This window comes from Triturus cristatus, chromosome 1_2, assembly GCF_964204655.1.
Source record: "Triturus cristatus chromosome 1_2, aTriCri1.1, whole genome shotgun sequence".
In the NCBI taxonomy this organism is placed as follows: Eukaryota; Metazoa; Chordata; class Amphibia; order Caudata; family Salamandridae; genus Triturus; species Triturus cristatus.
This window is the reverse complement of record NC_140580.1, coordinates 1,138,240,216-1,138,261,558: the sequence shown is the minus strand read 5'-3', so window position 1 is coordinate 1,138,261,558 and position 21,343 is coordinate 1,138,240,216. Positions and strand designations below refer to the sequence as shown.

The following is a 21,343-nucleotide window of genomic DNA, read 5'->3' as shown; positions in this document are numbered from 1 at the left end:
ACAGTGCAATAATAATACAGATTTGAGGAGATTATCAGTCAGTTTCTGCAAGTAAAAGTCCAGTCTTGGGGGCCAGTCATTCACTGTCAGAGTAAAGAATTTGGATTGAGGAGTTGAGCATTGCATCTTTGAGTAAACTTTACGGGAGTGGTAAATGTAATTAGTTGGGGATTTCAAGCTACTTTCCAGAGAGCTAGAGATGCCGGTTGAGGAGAAATTGTTTTAGTAATCAGTGTTTATTCACCTACCTAACCCACAAAATAGACAAAAACAGTTTTTTCAGTTTTTTCAAACCATGTTGTTTTTTTGTGGTGATTGTTTTAAAGCACATATTTAATTTAAAGGAGGAGCAATGCAGGGTATGTAGTGTATTTCCATTGGCAATTTGTCCAGTGAACTGATGTTCGACTGTTTTAAGCATAGAAAGGCTGTGTATTGCACTCTCACTCACATCTCAGTACCATTTTTCGCCGCTCATTACCTCTCACACTTATTCTGTTGGGGTTCTGTATAGTTTACAGATCTATTAATGGGCAAATGCATTTAAAAAGTAAGAGTGCTATATTCACAGGTTTTATTAAACCAGATTCCTGGAATTAGTTGGAGATCATTCACCTGCTCTTTATTGAATATTACGATATTTAGGAGTGGTCAACCCTGTCAATAGCATAGTACCTTGTGAAACCTTTACAATGTTGTATTACACCAGATTAATTTGTAGCTTTGCATTCCAAGGCACCTGAAAATTGATGCTTTGGGCATGTGCACCACTGCTTTTCTGCACTTTTTACCTCAATACATTAAGATGGTGCTACTGTTGTGTGAACATTTATAGCTGCCAAGTGTCCTCATGGCAAAATTCAGTCCTGACCTTTTATCCAGCATTACGTTGTATTCTGGGACTTGGAATTTTGCTGTTAACGTTGTAACTATGAGCTTAAAAACCCCAGAGGTAAAGTGCAGTTGGGTAAAAAGCCAGGGTTAGCTGAAAGTAAGACACATAAAATGAGACATTGTGCAGCCATGAAATATGTTGGCATGTGTAAAGTCTTGTGTCTTTTCACCAGTCTCCAATGTGCATGGGGATATCACTCTTTTTTCAGGTACCCGTTACTAAAACGTGCATTGAATGTTTAAAGCCTGGTGTGTTTGGCAGTTGACCTGCTATCAATACTGGCTTGTTAGAAAAGGGGACTAATGTATCAAAGGATTTTACCCATTCTTTGTATGTGAGTAAATGTGATCGTACATTGTTGCCCAAGATTCTTATTAACCAGTCATTTCACAGATAAGTGAAAGAATGTAACACTGTCAAAATATCAAAATATGATTTTAATAATCCTAGATTCGGTACAGTTTACAAAATAATTAGATCAGACCTAACCCCTTCATCTTTAATTCAATAACCCCAAATTGGAAGAAACAAAAGTTAGAAGAAACACTATTTTAATGACATCGTTAACCACAAACCTCAATCAGAATAATCTTAGACCATTCTTTCTTGCTTCTGCCATGGATAACAAAGTGAAATCGTGTTGGACCCATCAGAAATCAATCAAAATGACTCATTATTTTTCACTTTCCTTTCTTTGAATGGCATTTTAGTTTGTGGTTATGCAGCTGTTTATCAGGGTTAATATGCTTTCACTGATGAGGGATGTTTCCCTTTTGGTGAGGTTTTATTGGTTATTATAGGTTTAAACCTAACACAGGATCGCCTAAATACATATATTTTTAAATCTTGAAGTTCACTACAAAAACAGCACATCATAACTAAGAGGGTAAAGCTTCACAAGGCCGAAGATCTTCTGCAAGAGGTCCCATTGAAGCCTCTTTCTTTGTAACAAAAATCACCAAGTGAGATAAACTAGGACATCATGCCCGCTGAGGACCATCCTTGGTATCCCTGGAACATTGTCCCAGTCTGCCTTTTCTAAGCACTGATATCTTCCTTGTGCTCGCTCCTTGAGCTCTGAGACTGCTAAGGAAGCCTTCTAGTAGACCAGTTCAAAAGTGGCAGCGGAAAGCAGGCTCAGTCACCGTCTCTAGCAAGGCTCCAGCAGAGCTCCGTCCACTTCCACTGGGCATCTGATTCTTCCACAGAGGTGACCTTTGTTTTTCTTTTGTACCCCTGGCACTGCAGGAGTCCAGCTGGTCTGACCCTTCAGGATCACTTCCAGTCCTTGGGTTCAACTGGGTAAAAGGCAAAAGCCGTAGTCTTCCTCTCAGTCAGATAGAAACTACTTCCTCTTCTAATTTTCCCCAAGTCCAATTGTGGTCTAAGGGCCTGGGGCAGAGAAACTTTTCCTGCAGTGATCTTTAGCCAGTGATTGAGAATACGTACTAAGCCAATAGTAAAGATAAATCCCATGGGCCAACACACTTTCCAATGCTGCAATTGTCTGTTTTACGTACCCAATCCTAGAAAACCCTGATCTCTGGTTCTTTCAAGATGGGAAGGCCCTGCGTCACCATGTGAAGCTCTGAACTCCTACACACAGGCTGTCTTGTGTAAATGAAGGAACTCTCCAAGAAAATTAATCCTGACTGCATGTGTCTGGGAGTAGAGCGGCTTCAAAGGAGCTCCTTGTGTTGTTATCCATGAACATGCTACTATGGAAGGTTCTTACCAGTTCCTCCTTAGGGGCACCTGGTCTTCTTTTCTACTCCCTTCTTCCACATTTTCAAGGTAATAAGAAGGCGTTAATGACTTCTTTCTCCCTTCTTGCCAGCAGGCCCAGGCCTATTGTACTTTTCCAGACAGTTATTTCAAACACCTTCAAGCAGCTAACTACTGTCACTGGAGGAGGCAGAGCCTAGCAGAACTGAATGAATAACTGCCAGGCCTTCAGACAGAGGCAACAGTTTTATTAAAATCATCTTTGCAGGTTATTTTGCAGAAATCTATGTTATAAATATTTGACTTGTATTACAAGGCTGCTTGTAAGTTCTCTCTTGCTATTTCGTAACCCGAAATGAAGAAAATTATTTGCAAATAGGGACTTCTCAAACAAAAGCCTACCGTAGCCAATATATTTAAAAATATTGTTTTTATCCTTTCGCTGCAGTAGAATACCAATCTAGATATTAGGCATGTCCTAGTTTTGGACATTTTGCACTCACACTATGTGGGTTTCAGGCCATTACATATCACTTAACTAATGTAAAAAATAGGCTTCCATACCTGTTAAAAAAGATTCCTTTGACTAGTGTGCAAGGTAGCCCTGCTCATATCAGTTCATACCTTCTGTTTTAGTTACTCTAAAGTAGGATCCTATATCATTCATGAAACTCCTTCCTGTGGTATGCATAGCATTAAGCCATGGCCTTCAGCCTTTATCTAGCAGAGCTGCTACCAGGAGTCCGCTGTTCTTACTGCTGGTTCTCTTTTACAGGCATCTGCGGCAGCCTTTTTCTTAACTCTACAGGAATCGTGAACATCACCTCGCTGGAGATACCCGACTGCGTACTTACTATTGCACGACCACTGGGTGAAGTCATAATAGTGAAAGTGCTGTTCAGCTCCTTGAATTGCAGTGCAGGTACGTCTTGCATGCTGAGGTCGGGTAAATAGGAGCGCCTGCCAGTGAGTAGATACCCAAGGGTTCAGTCGAAGAAAAGCACTTCAGTTATCATGATTTTCCCTGGAGTCTACTGAATATCCATATGGAGCATCGCTGTCCCCTTCCAGGACCCTGTAAGGATTCTCCGGCCATCAGCCACCCCTCCCCTAGAACCTGGGATTCTAATATAAAAGAATAAAACTGGAGTATCATGGAATTAGGACGTTCTCTTCAGGAATGCAAGAGATTTCTTGTGCCATTAGGCAGCCCCTTCACAACAGTAGAACATTTTAATGCATGCAATGTATTAGTCATTCCTCCTCAGAAGTCATAAGGAAATAGTATTTTGGGAATGTGGCAATATTAATCAGAATTAGAAGGATTTTCTAGGGATTAAGATAGCCCCATCCTCATTGATCATCAGCAAGTAGCTGAGATGGGCCTGTAGGTCCTGTATTTATTAACAACCTTGGATCTCTCGTGATGATGGGCACAATTGTTCAGTTGATTGTTACTTTTTTTACTTGTAAGACACACACTGACAATCCATTACTTCTAGGTGCCAGAAACGTAACTGTGGTGCGCGTGGCAAAAATGAGACTAATCGGTCTCTTGCACTGAGCCAGGGACACAAATAAAAGAAGGCCCAGTAGTAAGTTCAGCATATTGGGAAGTTCAGCTCTCAGTGAAAATGGTTCCCATGACTTTGTGATTGAGAAGAGATCTGGCAAAGGATTTTTAGAAGAAACAGATGTTTAAATGTTTAGGAACATGGACTGCTTATCTTTCAGGTTATGCTTGATCCTTGGAATTAAGCATAAAGGCTGTGATTTAGCTCAAATCAGTCTTCTATTCAGAGTACTCTAGGACAAACTGGTGGAGGCACTTGGGTACGAGGCAAAGTAATTTCATTTTGTTGATATAGGTTTGTCTTTCGGAAGTGAATTTGAAGTTCTGCTCATAATCCAAAACATCTTCGTCATAATGGTGCAAAGGCACTAATACAAACACTACAAGCAAGAAGATTTCTTGATCGCATTCTCATAGTTCTTAGGCACTACAAGAACACCTACTCAGAAAGAAGATATCTAACAGCACCAAGTACAAAACCATGGAGTGCCCAACAATTTTTGTTCTATAATATACTGGCCTGATAGGGTTAAACAAACCCCTTTTTGAGATTTCTTCAATCACAAATAACATTTACATTTCATAAACAAATTGAAATACACCCAATATACTCGGCTACACTATTTTTTTGTAAAAACATATCTACTGCAATCACTGTCCATGTATTCGCGATCACCAAAATAATCGTTTTGTTTGGCTGTTCAAATTGGACGCAATGTCACCAGGATCTTGTAACTATCATAATGCAAAACACAACTCCCAATTTTCAGAGTAAATCATGTGATGTGATGGACTCTGCACAGTTTTCACCATGATGTGTTTAATTTCCAGTATTGTTAGACATTATCAAATATTTAGAGATTACACTAGATAGTTGGTTCCTTCTGGTCTAGACAAACATTGCAGCAAGAAGCCGCGTCTTTTACGGAGACAGGAGGGTACCCACCTTTGCTTCAGAGGATGTCTTAAAGCCCTTTTTTCTTAAAATGACTCTGTACTGGAAAACAAGACCTCCATCTTTTCTAGCAGGAGAGTTTTTAGGAATGTCAAGCACTATGATTTGGAGATTGTACTAACATTTAGCCTTATAGGACCTGAGTAACATAACATGGTAATACTGACCACAGGAATGAGGCTTGGCTTCTAAACATGCCGTAGGCAGGATGATACATGCTTGGGGAGGATGTAGCTTCTAACAGGTGTTCTCTGCTTGCCCTGGCAGGAGAACTGCTGCTATTCTATGGACGGCTTATGTGGCGAAAGACCTGTGCCAGACTCTCAGGGGTGACAGTGACATCAAAGACCAACACGCTGATGGTGAGGCAGCGACAACTGATGCCCGGCAATGGTGTGGTGCTCCAGTACTCAAGCCTAGTTACGAGGTCAAAGCATTATCCAGGTAACACTCAGAACTTGATTTCTCTTTCTGACGTCCCTCTCTGGATATTTTATAAGTTTCCTTTCCGAGCCATATTCCTAGCCCAGTTCATTCAAGAGTCTGCTCTCAATATGTCCTTAGACTATGCTTCATGCAGCCTCCCTGTATGAAAACCCATTTCTTTGTGTGTGTCCCCAGAATTGTTTCACTTTTATGTACCTTGATTGCTAGCTATGACAGCATGTTCCATGTGGTCTATGCCCCTAAAACACAACAATGACGTGCAAAGACTTATTGGAATATTTGAATTTCATAAAAGTCCACAGTAGAATTGTGCAAAAGTGTATCCAAGTGGCATAAATGCCAAGTAGGCAATATGGGTCTCCGTAACAAATTACTTCATTCACTATTGGGTTTGGAAACTTTGCAAATGGACTAACAAGCAGCCCTGCAACACTGGAGGCAATACTGCAGTGTTAAAATGTCAAACCTAACCCTTTTGGCACGTGCAAACCTACATCTGATATTAAATAATCCACAAGTAGCATGTGCCTTGAAGCCCACCCCAACAGCAAAATTATAATATGTGAAAGTTACACTAACTTAAATGTTTCATTAGAAACAGGGCCACCAAAGTGCTTTACTGCATGCAATTGTGACAGTTGTACATTGACAGAGCCTGCTTTGTGTTTTAAAAGCTCATTTTTGTATCTTGGAATATAGGCCACCAAGAGATTCCATTCTTGTATCATTTTACCATCATCATCATCATCATAAGTCTTTATTCGAATTAAAAATAATTCATACAAGACACAACAAATCACAAATATAAAAATCACGATCACTAATTCAATAAATACATTCCAATAAATAGATAAAAACATTTTTGATAAGAAAATATTAAACATACAGCAGACAAATGATGTGCAATACACATGAATTAAAAAGGGTAATTAAGGCAAAAATAACAGCAGTACATTTAGAAGCTTTAAGCCTGCCCAAATACATTCTCTATAGAATGAAGGGTTTTTAATCTAAGTGACCATGCCCACCCCAAATATTTAGCTAGGCCTAATGAATGGACTGGTAAGGTGCTCGTGCATAAAATTCGAATGGCTACAACAGAGCTCCTAGTACCCAACAATTTGCATAAAGGGGAGAGCCAGTGACGTCTAGGTGCGGCATATGCAGGGCACACAAACAGGAAATGGCCAGTGGTTTCTCTATTGACTCCACAAGCAGGACAGGTACATGTACTTCCACCAAACCACCCAGAAGTTAGAGCCCTTAGTGGGAGGGAGCCTGCTCTAAGTTGAAAGTAGAGTTTCCTATCCTTTGGCGATGTTATCAAATCCCAATAGGGTTCCAGAAGGGGTGTAGCCTTTGCCTCTAGGAAGCGGCTAGTCATAGAAGGGGAAGTAGAGGCTGCCAACACCCTGTAATTTACCTTGTCCCAATAAAGTTTTTTCAAAAGCTTTTTTGTAGGAAAGTCAGCGGCCGCTGGATCATTCCATAGGTTTTCCAGTCCCAAAGCTTTTAGTGATTCTCGGAGGTTCCTTAGCCACTTAATTTTGTGAAACTTATCAACCTGAATTACGTCCATGATACCCACTGCGTAAGATCGAAGCTCCGGAGTAGTCCATAATCTCCTCCAGTATAAAACTGGGCGGAGATTGGCCAAATCTTTGATGGACTTCCTGCCTAGGTCATAACGCAGTGGGACCATTGGCGTACTTTGTGGCAAGCCTGTAATGGAGCGGAAGAATTTATTTTCAACTACCGTGAGGGGTGTTAATGTATCAAAGCCCCATAGCTCAGCTCCATACAGAACTGAGTTTAGGGCCTTTGCCTCATAGACTTGTAACACTGGTTTAAGAGGTTTGGTAAGGGATTTTTTGAACTCTTTAACCAGCGTTCCCGATATTTGGGTAAGTTTCAATGTTGACATTTCCAGATGCCTATTCCACCGATTATTGTGGGACATGTGAATGCCTAAGTATGTAAAGTTAGTTACCTCCTCGAGAGTTTGGCCATTCATCGTAAGCTTACCAGCTCTATAGCTAGTGTGTGGGTTAAAGGTCATAAGCTTTGTCTTTGCCACGTTGACCTCCAGTCCATGATCTGTACAAAAGTTTTCGAATATTGCCAATGCCTTCTGCATGCCGCTCGGAGTTTTTGACACTATAAGAGTGTCGTCGGCAAACATTAATATTGGTGTGGTTACACCTGCCAGTTTTGGAGCATCAGTGTTGGTCTGGAGCATATAGTCCACTATTCCATTAATATACAAAGAGAATAGTGTAGGGGCCATTGCACATCCTTGGCGGACACCCCGCTCTACTGGGAACTCGGTGGTTGATTCCCCCAGGCCACCCCATTGAATTTTTGCAAAGTTGGACTCGTGCAATCTTCTTATTAAGGTCAGGAGTTCCAGAGATAAACCTAGCTTTTCTAGTACCCTCCAGAGCTGTTCACGGGGGACGAGGTCAAAGGCAGCTCTTAAGTCCACAAAGGTGACATAGAGACTGCCTTTGCCCAGTTCGACAACTTTCCATAACTGTTGCTTAAAGCGAAACACCTGGTCAATGGTGCTAATGGATTTGCGGAAACCCGCCTGAAGACTAGAAAGAATCCCATTCGCTTCAATCCAAATAAGTACCTCATTCAGAACCATCCTCCCAATGACTTTTTGAATTGTGTCAATTAGGCTGATGGGTCTGTAGTTCCCCGGGAGGCTTTTATCGCCCTTTTTATAGATTGGAATTATGACGGCGCCCCCCCAAGATTTAGGTACTGGAGCGCCTTCAGCCACGGCATTCGCTATAAGAGCGATATACTTGCTCCATGGGTCTTTGTTTGCTAGAAAAAGATCAGAAGGAATACCATCCAACCCAGGGGCCCGTCCTGCAGCTACACAGGACAGTGCAGCTAGAAAGTCTTCGGGGGTAAAGGGCCCGGACAGATAAAAGGCATGAGGCATTGTGCCCTGACTTATGTAGTGGGGGTCACACGCATATTGGGGCTTAAAATAGCCCAGCCAATCCTCTTGCGAGACATGATTTGAAGGATTTTCCGATAGACCCCCTCTGCCCCACTTCAGAACATTCCAAAACAGTCTAGCATCCCGGGAATCGCTGGCCTCCTTTAGGTCCTGCCAAAACATTTCTTCCCACTTTATTTTAGCTTGTGTGATGCTTTTCCTGTAAGCAGATCTTGCTAATTGAATAAGTGGGGTGCTACCACTGGATAAGGCTTTAGCCAGGGTGCATCTTGCATTTTTACAGTGTTTGTCATACCACCTTGGTTGCTTGGGCGGCTGCTTAGTACCCTGTCTTATTTGCTTAAAGAAAAAGGGACGTAATCCCTCAAAAAACGACTCATGCAACCTAATTACTTGGTCTCGGGTTTGCGAGATATCCTCAAGATTTACAATAATTGCAGATAGATTAGTATTAATCTGGGCTATTACTGAATCATTAGACTTTACTGATGCCCATTTTAGCCTCCGAAGGTCATTGGTTGGCACACATGCGGGGGGGGCCAAAATTGGTTCTTTTGTCAATGAACAAGATTTGCCCCACCAGCTATGAGAGACACAAATGGGATTGTGATCGCTCTCCAATCTTTGCACCACCTCCATGTCTATGGGAAGGGACCACAGCCTCATGCAGCAGAGGACATAATCAATCCTACTGCTTCAGCGGCCGTTGTCGAAGGTAGGTGCTCCAAGCTTATCTCCTTTAACTCTTCCATTCAATGCCCGGAGTCCAAATTCTAGGCAGAGTGCGTTGACCTGTGTTGCCACCATAGACCACCGTTTGATGGGAGGTAACGCGAGGGCTGGGATGCCCCAGCGTAGGTCCTCATCGGGGTCAAGCCCCCATTCAGAATCGCTATCTAGGAGGGGTTCGAAGGTGACATTAAAGTCCCCAGCTACAATCAGGTCCCTACTACTCGATTTAGATTCTATGAGTGCAGTAAGGGTTTCCAACACGCTTGACTTCTTCCCCTTCGTGCCCCGAAGATAGATGTTATATATATGCACAGTCCTCTTGGGGCCGAACGTGAGCCTCACCAGTTGGATATCCTGGGACCCAGTATCGATCCCAGTAGCACATGAGAACAAATCCTGGCGAGCCCATATAGTTAGTCCGCCAGAAGGGCGGCCTTTGGGGCCTTTGGTTGCTGGGACATGAAAATTCAGATAACCCGGCATGTACCGGGCCTCGGGAGACCATGTTTCCTGGAATAGGCAGACATCGTAATCATTAATAAATCTCACCCATTCGGGTGTGTCAATATTGGTAGTAATGCTAGCCAGGTTCCAAGACAAAAGGGTGCCCAAGTTTTTACTCGGGCCTATGACATGGGGCTCGACAAGGCTTCCAGATACATTTGCCCTCACTTCCGACGTATGCGATGACGACAATGAGATCTCAGACGTGATTGCTAATCCATCCATTGTTAAATTATCAGTAGCCCCTGATACCATAGGAATTAAGGGGGTATTAATACTATAAAATTGTCAATGACAAGTGGGTGAGGTGTAGAAGTAGTTTAGGTCGTGCACCTCAATTCCAGATCTAGGACCATAGGGAGTGTTTTCCGTAATAAACCTTGAGAGGCGCGCATCTTTGAAATTAACAATGACACAATCGCCCTGAGTATTTTTAGGTTGAGATCCTACCCATTGGACCCTTCTAACAAATAGAATTCGACCATTCAGTTCATTTGGAATTGGTCTATGGATGTTGAGCCAGTGACTAACTTTATTTTTTAATTGCTCATAAGATTCATTTTTGTTAGTGGGAAGTTCGGGAACACCTGTTAAAACTACAACATAGGGGAAGGATTCACGAGGGAGATGGAGTTGGATCGAGGATGGCCTGGAGTCATTACCTTGGGGAGCAACGTTTAGGCTGTGTAAGTTAGTGCTCGAACCATCTAAGTGCATAGTGTTTGTGTTGGTGTCCTGTGTAGTTTTACTTAACCTACCCTCACGCCTCGGAGATTTACAGTTTTGTGTCATTCCCGCCTGCCGTAATGGCTGGTTGCTGTTTAAGATTGAAGTATCTACAGCAATTGGAGCAGGGGCAGGGACAGGCGGTATAACAGATGTAGGTGGAACAGGACCAGCAGAACCAACAGAGTAATTAATTTTAGGTATGTCCTTGGTGCATAATTTGACGACATTCTTCAACGAGCAAAAATTATCCAGAATGGTTTGTTCCAATTTATCTACTTTAGATACTACCATTTCGATCCTTTCCATTAAAGGGGAAATTAAGGTGCGAACAATGCTTTCTAACTGGAGAGCAAAGTTACTTGGATCAAATGGGGGTAACACAAGTCTACCAGCATCGTCCATAGAGGTGCCGGGGCTAATATTTGGTAAGTCAAGAGGAACAGTGTTTTTAGGTACTTTGGAGACTTTTTCTGGCCTAGAGCGATCCGTCGTCCCCCCCCCCCTTTTCCTTTTCTGTGCAACTAATCTGGTGGATGTGGCAGATCTGGCCCCTGCTCTGGTCTGGGGGCGAGGGGTTTTAGGTGCAAGTATGGATACTACTTCCTCTACTGGCGATGCAGCCACTGAATCAGACGTGTCTAATGTAAATCGTGGTGCCTCCTCTCGTGGCTGCTCTCTGTTATTACTTGGTGAACTTGCATGAGCTAGGTGGCCCAATGATGAGCGCCTAATAAATGAGGGGTCTGTCGAGAGGCGTCTTTCAGTAATGGCAATTTCATGGTCCAAGACCGAGACAGCACGGGTGATGAATTGGTCCATGGTCCCTGCAATTGTGGGGGGAGCTACGGGACGTTTCCCCTTCCCTGCCATTTTTCACAGAACCAAACGTGTAATAATAGACAGTGTATAAGTAATAATCAATTGTCCAGGTGTTGGGACTAGCAGCGGCTTACTTCCAATGCTGGACGAAAAGGGTGTGGCCCAGCCCGGCCTCTTCCGGCCCCGGACGGCCACAGACGGTCCCGCCCTTGTCCCGGGCTTCTCCCGGTGCTGCCGCGTGCGTCCCGCGACGCGGGAGTCACAGCTGACTCAAATGCGCCTCCTGGCGCCAACGACGGCGTGGGCGGCGGCTTCCTGCCGCTGTGAGCTCTGGGGGATGGAGTCCGGTGTCCGGCGTCTGCTCCGCGGCCGCTGTAGATGTGGAGAGCGGCGGCGAGACACCGGGCACACACAGGACCAGGAACAACACCAGCAAAAGGATCACGGAGTCACCACCGCAGCCCAAAGATGAGTAAGAGCTACCCGCTCTGCCGGAGTCACAGCTGACTCAAATGCGCCTCCTGGCGCCAACGACGGCGTGGGCGGCGGCTTCCTGCCGCTGTGAGCTCTGGGGGATGGAGTCCGGTGTCCGGCGTCTGCTCCGCGGCCGCTGTAGATGTGGAGAGCGGCGGCGAGACACCGGGCACACACAGGACCAGGAACAACACCAGCAAAAGGATCACGGAGTCACCACCGCAGCCCAAAGATGAGTAAGAGCTACCCGCTCTGCCGGAGTCACAGCTGACTCAAATGCGCCTCCTGGCGCCAACGACGGCGTGGGCGGCGGCTTCCTGCCGCTGTGAGCTCTGGGGGATGGAGTCCGGTGTCCGGCGTCTGCTCCGCGGCCGCTGTAGATGTGGAGAGCGGCGGCGAGACACCGGGCACACACAGGACCAGGAACAACACCAGCAAAAGGATCACGGAGTCACCACCGCAGCCCAAAGATGAGTAAGAGCTACCCGCTCTGCCGGAGTCACAGCTGACTCAAATGCGCCTCCTGGCGCCAACGACGGCGTGGGCGGCGGCTTCCTGCCGCTGTGAGCTCTGGGGGATGGAGTCCGGTGTCCGGCGTCTGCTCCGCGGCCGCTGTAGATGTGGAGAGCGGCGGCGAGACACCGGGCACACACAGGACCAGGAACAACACCAGCAAAAGGATCACGGAGTCACCACCGCAGCCCAAAGATGAGTAAGAGCTACCCGCTCTGCCGGAGTCACAGCTGACTCAAATGCGCCTCCTGGCGCCAACGACGGCGTGGGCGGCGGCTTCCTGCCGCTGTGAGCTCTGGGGGATGGAGTCCGGTGTCCGGCGTCTGCTCCGCGGCCGCTGTAGATGTGGAGAGCGGCGGCGAGACACCGGGCACACACAGGACCAGGAACAACACCAGCAAAAGGATCACGGAGTCACCACCGCATCCCAAAGATGAGTAAGAGCTACCCGCTCTGCCGGAGTCACAGCTGACTCAAATGCGCCTCCTGGCGCCAACGACGGCGTGGGCGGCGGCTTCCTGCCGCTGTGAGCTCTGGGGGATGGAGTCCGGTGTCCGGCGTCTGCTCCGCGGCCGCTGTAGATGTGGAGAGCGGCGGCGAGACACCGGGCACACACAGGACCAGGAACAACACCAGCAAAAGGATCACGGAGTCACCACCGCAGCCCAAAGATGAGTAAGAGCTACCCGCTCTGCCGGAGTCACAGCTGACTCAAATGTGCCTCCTGGCGCCAACGACGGCGTGGGCGGCGGCTTCCTGCCGCTGTGAGCTCTGGGGGATGGAGTCCGGTGTCCGGCGTCTGCTCCGCGGCCGCTGTAGATGTGGAGAGCGGCGGCGAGACACCGGGCACACACAGGACCAGGAACAACACCAGCAAAAGGATCACGGAGTCACCACCGCAGCCCAAAGATGAGTAAGAGCTACCCGCTCTGCCGGAGTCACAGCTGACTCAAATGCGCCTCCTGGCGCCAACGACGGCGTGGGCAGCGGCTTCCTGCCGCTGTGAGCTCTGGGGGATGGAGTCCGGTGTCCGGCGTCTGCTCCGCAGCCGCTGTAGATGTGGAGAGCGGCGGCGAGACACCGGGCACACACAGGACCAGGAACAACACCAGCAAAAGGATCACGGAGTCACCACCGCAGCCCAAAGGTGAGTAAGAGTATCATTTTACTGATCGTTGACAATCTGTTTGAGTGATGAATGATTTTGACGTGTCATAAGAATGACATCATAAAATGTTAAATGTTGACTTCAGTGAGCTGGAGTCAAGCCCAGGTGGGATCCTCTGACAGTGGTTTCTGATTCGGTTTATCTCAAGCCCAGGTCACTGGGAGCTGGTGTGAAATGCTTAACTGGAGACCGTGAGCGTTTGACTCTTTGGCCCCTGTTATGGGCACACTATCAGCAGGTCAAGAAAACCTTTTCTGACACTGCCAGGGGCCACCAACCTGCACTTAGCATGTAGGTTTGGAGAGAAAAAGGGAAGTTTGGACAGCTGTACCACACATGTGTGCATAACCTCTGTTATTACTATGCACAACTCATGGGAAAAATAGGCCATAGAAGGACACTTTAAGACAGAGTTCCCAGAGACATACAGACACCTCTCTCCCAGTGTGAGGGTGTTTCTTTTTGATGTGTAGAAGACTGCACCAGATTAGAATAGGCTGACCCAGCGCTGGGGCGAGAGCCCAAGCAAGTGATTTGGCCTGAAACTCCTTTCCATCCTGTTGGAAAATCCGGCAATGGAGCTTTCTGAACTGGCTTCTGCCAAGAAAGGCAGGACGTGTTGCAAAATATAGGTGGAGACATTTGAAGCTTCAGGACTGAAGTGTGTGACGTTTGCTATAGGTTCGATACGTTTGGACACCTGTGTTCACCGATGGTGTTTGCAACCAGGATGTTCGCCACATGGAAGTAACGCTGTATTTTTGGACTAAAATCATATTTGTAAAAACTCAATTTCTTTTAAAACCTACCTCTGAAAGGTTTTGCTGTGTTTCAGTTTAAAAAAATGCTGTGTAGCCCCCGATGTCCATTTTGTCAAAACACGTCAAAGTCACTGTTGTACTGATGAAGTCCTACATCCAGAATTGCTTTAGATGTGAGAAGCAGGGGAGGGCTTGAGCCTGGTGCAGACAGTTTGGCCACCTTCCCTTGAAGCTTTTGTCTGCACTTACCCTGGTCCAAATTCATTGATTTTGCTGATGGCTGCCTGAGCCTTGGAGGAGAACCTCACGAGAAGCGCGTGACTTGCCGAGACAACTGAGAGTTTGGCTGGAGCGCTGAAGACAGCAACAGAGGAGTCACTGCTGGTGTTTGGTAGGAGTAAGAGGGCGACCGCAAGAAAGGAGTTGCGTGTTTGCGAGTGGTGTACTTGGTGAAGACAGTGTGTTGCTTCTCCTGTATTTGCTGGTCTCGAAGGACAGCTTGGGAGTAGAGTGAACCCTCTGTTGACCGGTGTATACTTAGGTTAAACCCTGGGTGACATGTTTCAAGAATATCTCCAGTTGGTGAATATTAGTGAGCAGGAGCAGTGGGAAGAAATCCCCTCTTCCAGGGCCTTGAAAGAGGCCTGTGCCTCTATATGTAATGTGGGCGAACTGTGGCACAACCATGGCTCGTGAGACCCAGAAAATGGGCACGCATTACTTCTTACTGTCACAGAGGAAATAAGTGGCAGGGAAACATCTGGGGAAGGAGCTAAAGAAGAGCTTCCCACAAGCGACTTGGGACAAAGTGAGATGCTCGGATCCCTGGACAATTTTATGAAGAAATTAGACAAAGTGGAAAAATTGAGTCTGCAGTGGAGGTGCTGCTTGAGATGAGAGTCTGAGCAGACCATATGAAAATGTTTGCTGCTTGCATTGGGAAATTATGCAGTGTGAAGTATTTTACTTTTCATGGACTGTTTGTGAAATTATACATAATCCTAAATGAAAAAAGCTTCTAAATCTGTTTTATATTATGTCCAAATTCGTTCATCAGATCTGCTTCTTTTCAGTGCCTCTTTTTTTTTATTTTTTTTTTTAAAGAAACCTTTATTTGACTGCAAGGGGTTACAGACATGGGCCTACAACCCTTTGGGCCGGCCGCTAAGTAGCATGAGACGTACCATTCACCGTTATACAGATTGGTCAATCCGGGGAGCCCGTCAGTCCATCACCGCACCCAGTGAAGGCAGAAGCGATGGTTGAGTGACAACATTAAATACGGTTTCAGTTTTCAATTTTAAAACTAAGAAACATTACACACAAACAAGGCAATAGACATTGTAAAGTACAGGACGCGCTCCCCGGGGTAGGGAATCAATGATCAGCGGCAGAAAAGGGAGGGGGGCACGGGAACAGAGGAAAAGGCAAACTGTAACACACTCGTAACTTGAACAGACGAGGAATGCTCGGCTAGGGGGACGAAGAGGCATCCAATACAACAGCCAGTGGAGGGGCACAGATGTCTCCGCGATAAGCGTTCCAGGGACCCCACACCCCAGTCCATTTCCGCGGCTTGCCTCTCGCTACATACACCGTCTTTTCCCTACACATGCACCAATCCATATTCTCCTTCCACACCGAGACCGTGGGCGGCCTCTGGGAACCCCATAACTGGGCAATATTGCGTTTGGCCACCATATTTCCCAAAGTCGCCCACCGCGTCTGTGCCACATTATAATCATTTGGCTCCCACACGTTCAGCAGGCATCTCCTAGCTTCTGGAAGCAGAGCAACGTGAGTGACTTCCTCCATTACCGCATGCACCCGACGCCAAAAGAGCGCCACCTCCGGGCATTCCCATATAACGTACCCAGCAAACCACAGCCACGCTTACACATCCCGTCCACGGAGAAACCCATGCGCATCAGGCGGGGACCAGTGACGTACACTCTATGGAGTATCTTTAGTTGTACGAACCGAAGGCGGGCCGGAATTGCCACCTCCCGCGGGGAGGCCAATGCCGAAACCCAGTCCTCATCATCTAATTCCAGACCGTCAGCCACCCAGAGCTCCCTCAAGCGGGTCAACAGATCCGCCCGATCGTTGATAAGCTTTTTATAGATCAAGGAGATTGTGCTGTCAGGCACGTAGCCATCGAGCACCCTATCCTCCAGCGGGGAATTTTCCGGGATAGCGGTAGCATCAGGGAAAACCGAGCACAACGCATGACGGACCTGGGCATACCGGAAATACTCCCTATCGTTTAGCTTATATTCCGCTTTCAGCATTTCCAACATTTTAAACTCCCCTTTCACCCAGAGGTCACTCACCTTACCTATGCCAATCATATCCCATTTCTCAAACCCTTTGGTTTTCCACAAACAGCCCAGCCTTTCCGAAGCATACAGTGGAGTCGCTCGAGTCAGGCGGTCCTTCCAACCCATCGCAGCATTAGCAGCATGCCACACCCGTACCGCTATCTTTGTTGGGCCTGTCAACTGCACACCAGGAGACTTCGAATAGAGTGCTCTATTATAATCCCCCCAGGCAATAGCATTTTATCCATCTCGAACGCCGGGTTCAGGGCCGGCCCGTACATCCCATGGTTCACCGCCGCCAATTGGGACGCCCAATAATATCGCTTGATATCGGGGAGTGCAATACCTCCATCATACCAAGGGAGTGTCAATTTTGTGAGAGCGATTCGGGATTGCCCATCCCAGAACAACCGCCTCTGCAGGCTCTCCACCTCACGGAAATAGCGGGCCGGTATGACGTCGAGTGTATTTTGCAGTGCATACAGGAATCGTGGCAGCGACATCATTTTAAACAACGCCGCGCACCCGAGCGGCGAAAGCGGAAGCCGTCGCCACCTCGAGACGTCGGCCCATAATCGTTGGAGTGGGGGGAGTAGGTTCCGCTCATAACGGGCCACAGGGTCCAAAGTTATGAACACTCCCAGGTATTTAAACCCTGACGGCGCAATCTGGATAGGGCAGCCACGCGGAAGAAGAGGAGCGTCCCCAGAGAGAACATAGACGCATGACTTGGCCCAGTTAATGACCAAGCCGGAGTTGCGACCAAATGAGTTCAGAACATCGACCAGTACTATCAAAGACTGCCGGGGAGATGTGAGGTACAGGAGAATGTCGTCCGCATAAAGAGAGATGCGGTCCTCAAATTCAGGCGTCCACCTAATGCCGCGCAACGAAGGCTCCCATCGTAACCAAGCAGCCAGAGGTTCCAGGGCAAGTGCAAAGAGGAGGGGTGACAGCGGACAACCCTGCCGCGTGCCTCTTCCCAACCCGAAGGGCGCCGATACTCTGCCATTCACAACTACCTGGGCCAACGGTTCCTCATACAGCAACCTCACCCAACCGATAAACCCAAGGCCAAAACCAAATTTCGCAAGCACCGCCCAAAGATATGGCCATTCTAGGGTATCGAACGCCATAGTGGCATCCAAGGACGCCAAGACGGCCGGTTCACGTATGTACTCTGCTCTGGCGAGCACTCCATGAAGACGCCTCAGGTTCAGGGCCGTATTACGGTGAGGTATGAAACCGGACTGGTCCGGATGGATCAAGTCGCCGACGACCCCAACCAGACGGTTAGCTAAAACCTTAGCAAGAATTTTAGGCTCAGCATTTAATAAGGAGATGGGCCTATAAGAAATACACCGATCCCGCGGCTTCCCCTCCTTGTGAATGACGACTATGGTAGCGAGACGCTGATCATAGGGGAGGGAGCCCACGTCACGTGCCTCAAGAAACATGTCGCAGAGATGAGGCGCCATCTTGTCCGGGCGCAGTTTATACAGTTCAATGGGAAGGCCATTGGGACACATGGCCTTGCCAGAAGCGATCGAGCGAATAGCCAAAGCAATCTCATCAGGCGACAACGTCGCATCCATCAGTTCCCTATCCGCCTCTGACAAAGACGGCAACACTATATCTCTCAGCAGCAGATGAGAGTCATCCTCAAGGCCATTCGAGACTGGAGAGTATACGTCGCGAAAATAAGTTGCGAAACATTCAACAATTTCCACAGGGTCAGTCACACGCACACCATCCGCTCTCTCAATAACCGGCACCACTCGACTCGCTTTCTCCTTCTTGTCCAACCATGCAATCAATTTACCAGCCTTGTCCCCCACATCGTATAAGCGCCCCTGTTGCTCTCTACTCATCACTTTGGCAGCGTCAGTAACCAACGCTCTATAGTCAAGCTGCTTAAGACTGAGAACATGCAACGTATCTTTCGTAACACCCAACTCCAGATCCCCCTCCAACTTGGCTATGTCGTTTTCAAGGCGAACCACCTCTACAGTCTTGCTTTTCTTGGAGTGGGAAATGAGAGAAAGAGCCTGCCCATGGAGCACTGTTTTGAAGGCTTCCCATAACGAGACAGCAGAGGACACTGACCCCACGTTTTCAGTGAAATAGCGCTCAATAGACTTGACCAGGTCTGCCCGGATTTTAGGATCACGCAGGTACCAGGGGTTAATCGGTGCCACCCTCCCCTCAGCCCCGTGGGTGACCTCAATGCTCAACAGTAGTGGGGAGTGATCGGAAATACCCCGGGCCAGATGTCTGTCTTCTCTAATCATCACAGCTTGGGCCGCCGGCATAAGGACATAATCAAGTCTCGACAAACTCCCATGAGCTCCTGAGTGGAAAGTGTATTGCGCCTGCCCCGGGTGTATTAGTCTCCAGCAGTCTATCAGTCCGAGGGTATCTATAAACTCACTCAGCCAGGCCTGTGCCCCCGGGAGATCCCTGGGAGGGTGACGATCCGCCCCGCCAGATACGACAGAGTTAAAATCGCCCCCCACCACCAGAACCCCCCCCCCCCGGGAGTCCCAGGACCATTCGCCCCAAATCAGCGAAAGTTACGGTCTGCAATCCTGGTGGGACATAAACAGAAACGAGCGAGATGGTTCTGCCCTCCCATCGGCCTACAAGTGCAGCATACCGCCCTCTATCATCATGGATCACATCGTCCACCTCCAATGGGAGAGAGGCTCTAATCAAGATGCCCACCACACGTGAGCCAGAAGTGAAACCAGAGTGCACAACGAGACGATACCCCCTCCTATTCATAGCATGGCAAGAATTCCCAATTAGATGCGTTTCCTGCAGAAAGACAACATCTGGCGACAGCCGTTTCAAAAACTGCAGCACTACTCCACGTTTAATCCTATCCCCCAAGCCATTCACATTCCACGAGAGTACTCTCAATCCCCTACCCCCCATCCCATCCCCGCGCACAACTCCCCCCCCAGAGAACACGATCCCGACCACCAGTCATATGGCGTGACGATGCCTTGTAGAACATTCAAACATTCCCCAACTCCCCCCCTCCCCACCAACCTTCCCGTTACAACTCCCCCCACCCTGCACCCCTGCGTGAGCCCATGTAGCCCCCCCAACTTGCAGTGTGCCTGTCGCCCTAACATTAACTACGCTACAAAAAGAAAACCCAGAGGAGGAAAGAGCCTCACTGAGCACCCCACAACCCCCGGGCATTGAAGGATAAGGCGCTGAATAGAAACACCAAACCAAAATATGGAAGTGTCATCACAATAGTCAGTCACCGGGAACCAAAAGTCTACTCCTGTCCAGCCGAGCCCACTCCGTTCCCTTCGGTCTGTCCCTCTCGACGTCGTTGCTGAGGCAGGGTATCAAGCCAGTCTCCAACCTCCTCCGGCCGATCAAAGAAGTGTGTCCGGTCCTCAAACTCAACACGCAACCTGGCCGGAAAGAGCATCGCATATTTCAGGTCCATGTCTCTCAGTCGCCGTTTGACACCCATGAACTCCTGTCGCTGCTTTTGGACCAATTGTGTGAAGTCCGGGTAGAAACTTATATGAGTGTTCTCGAACTTCGTCGGCCCACTCACCCTCGAGGCCTGCAGTATAGCATCCCTGTCCCTGAAATGAAAAATTCTGGCGATGATGGGCCGTGGGGGAGCGCCCGGTTTGGGCTTACCACCCGGAACTCTATGGGCCTGCTCAACCGCAAAGAATTTACTCAAGCCTTTGGGTGCGAGATGGTTGATCACAAGGTCTTCCACGAAGAGGTCAGCCGCAGGGACCTCCGATTTCTCCGGCACCCCGATTATGCGCACATTATTCCGCCGAGCCCTACTTTCATAATCCTCCAGTCGACGGACAGACAAAGTAGTGGACATCCGCAGATTACGGACCTCGGCTTGCAGGTCAGACACGTCCGTTACCAGACTCGACGTCGTCAGACCCAAGGATTTGACCTTTTCGTTCGTTTGTGAAAGGTCCGCTCTGACTAGTTTAACGTCGATCAAAACTGTGTCCAATTTATGGGCCAATGTATCGAATCGCTGGCCGACCGCCGCTTTCATCTCATCGATGGCACCCATGACGTCCTGCAATGTTAACTCCGTTGACGATCCCGGGCCATCCTTGGGTCTCTCCGGTGACTTATGCGGGCCACCAGGGGAACCTCTCGACTGGGTATAGCGGTCCATGTTGTTAGCTTGGGTATGAGCTCCCCGCCTAGTCGTCTTGGATTTTTGCTTATCTCCGTCCAATCTAGCCGCCATTGTCTGATGGTCGCCAAGGGTGTCGGCCACCAACACGATGAGCGATCCCCGGAGAACCAATCTAGGGAGCCTCTGCGATCCCAAAAGGTAGTCCCGGCTAGTGTCCAAGAGCAGGCAGGATACCCAATCGTCCCACTATAAATGTGTGCTAACAATCCAAGGCCCCTCAGTTTCAGCGAGGAGACCCGAAACCGAAAGTGAAAGTAGAGGGTGCGCACCGGCCCAAGTCCTGCATGCCGTTGTTGTTCACTTTCTGCCCGGGCGCCATGCCAACTCGAGTCCGGGGCAAGGTCCAGAGTAGGCCGCCAACTTGGAATCGATACTATTCCGGTTCCCGATGTCCGATTTGAATTTGGACAGCAGGTATCACCTCCACGTAGGTTGGCCCGTAGAAGCCCGTCGATAGAATCAGGATAAATTCAGGATAGACGTGGGAAGTTGTGGAGGCCCTCGGGAGCCCTGTGCCTACGCGGCCATCTTGGTTGCGCG

The 21,343-nt window shown here is 48.1% G+C and overlaps 1 protein-coding gene across 2 annotated transcripts in view; it reads left to right on the top strand.

Annotated features, from left to right (window-relative positions):
- Nucleotides 1-21,343, top strand: part of ADAMTS13 (ADAM metallopeptidase with thrombospondin type 1 motif 13) — a 255,971-nt gene that overhangs the window by 213,451 nt on the left and 21,177 nt on the right. For both annotated transcript variants that reach the window (XM_085613864.1, XM_085613863.1), the window contains exons 28-29: nt 3,396-3,542; nt 5,416-5,592. In XM_085613864.1, the coding sequence (XP_085469990.1) occupies nt 3,396-3,542; nt 5,416-5,592 (324 nt within the window). The remainder of the gene's footprint in view (nt 1-3,395; nt 3,543-5,415; nt 5,593-21,343) is intronic.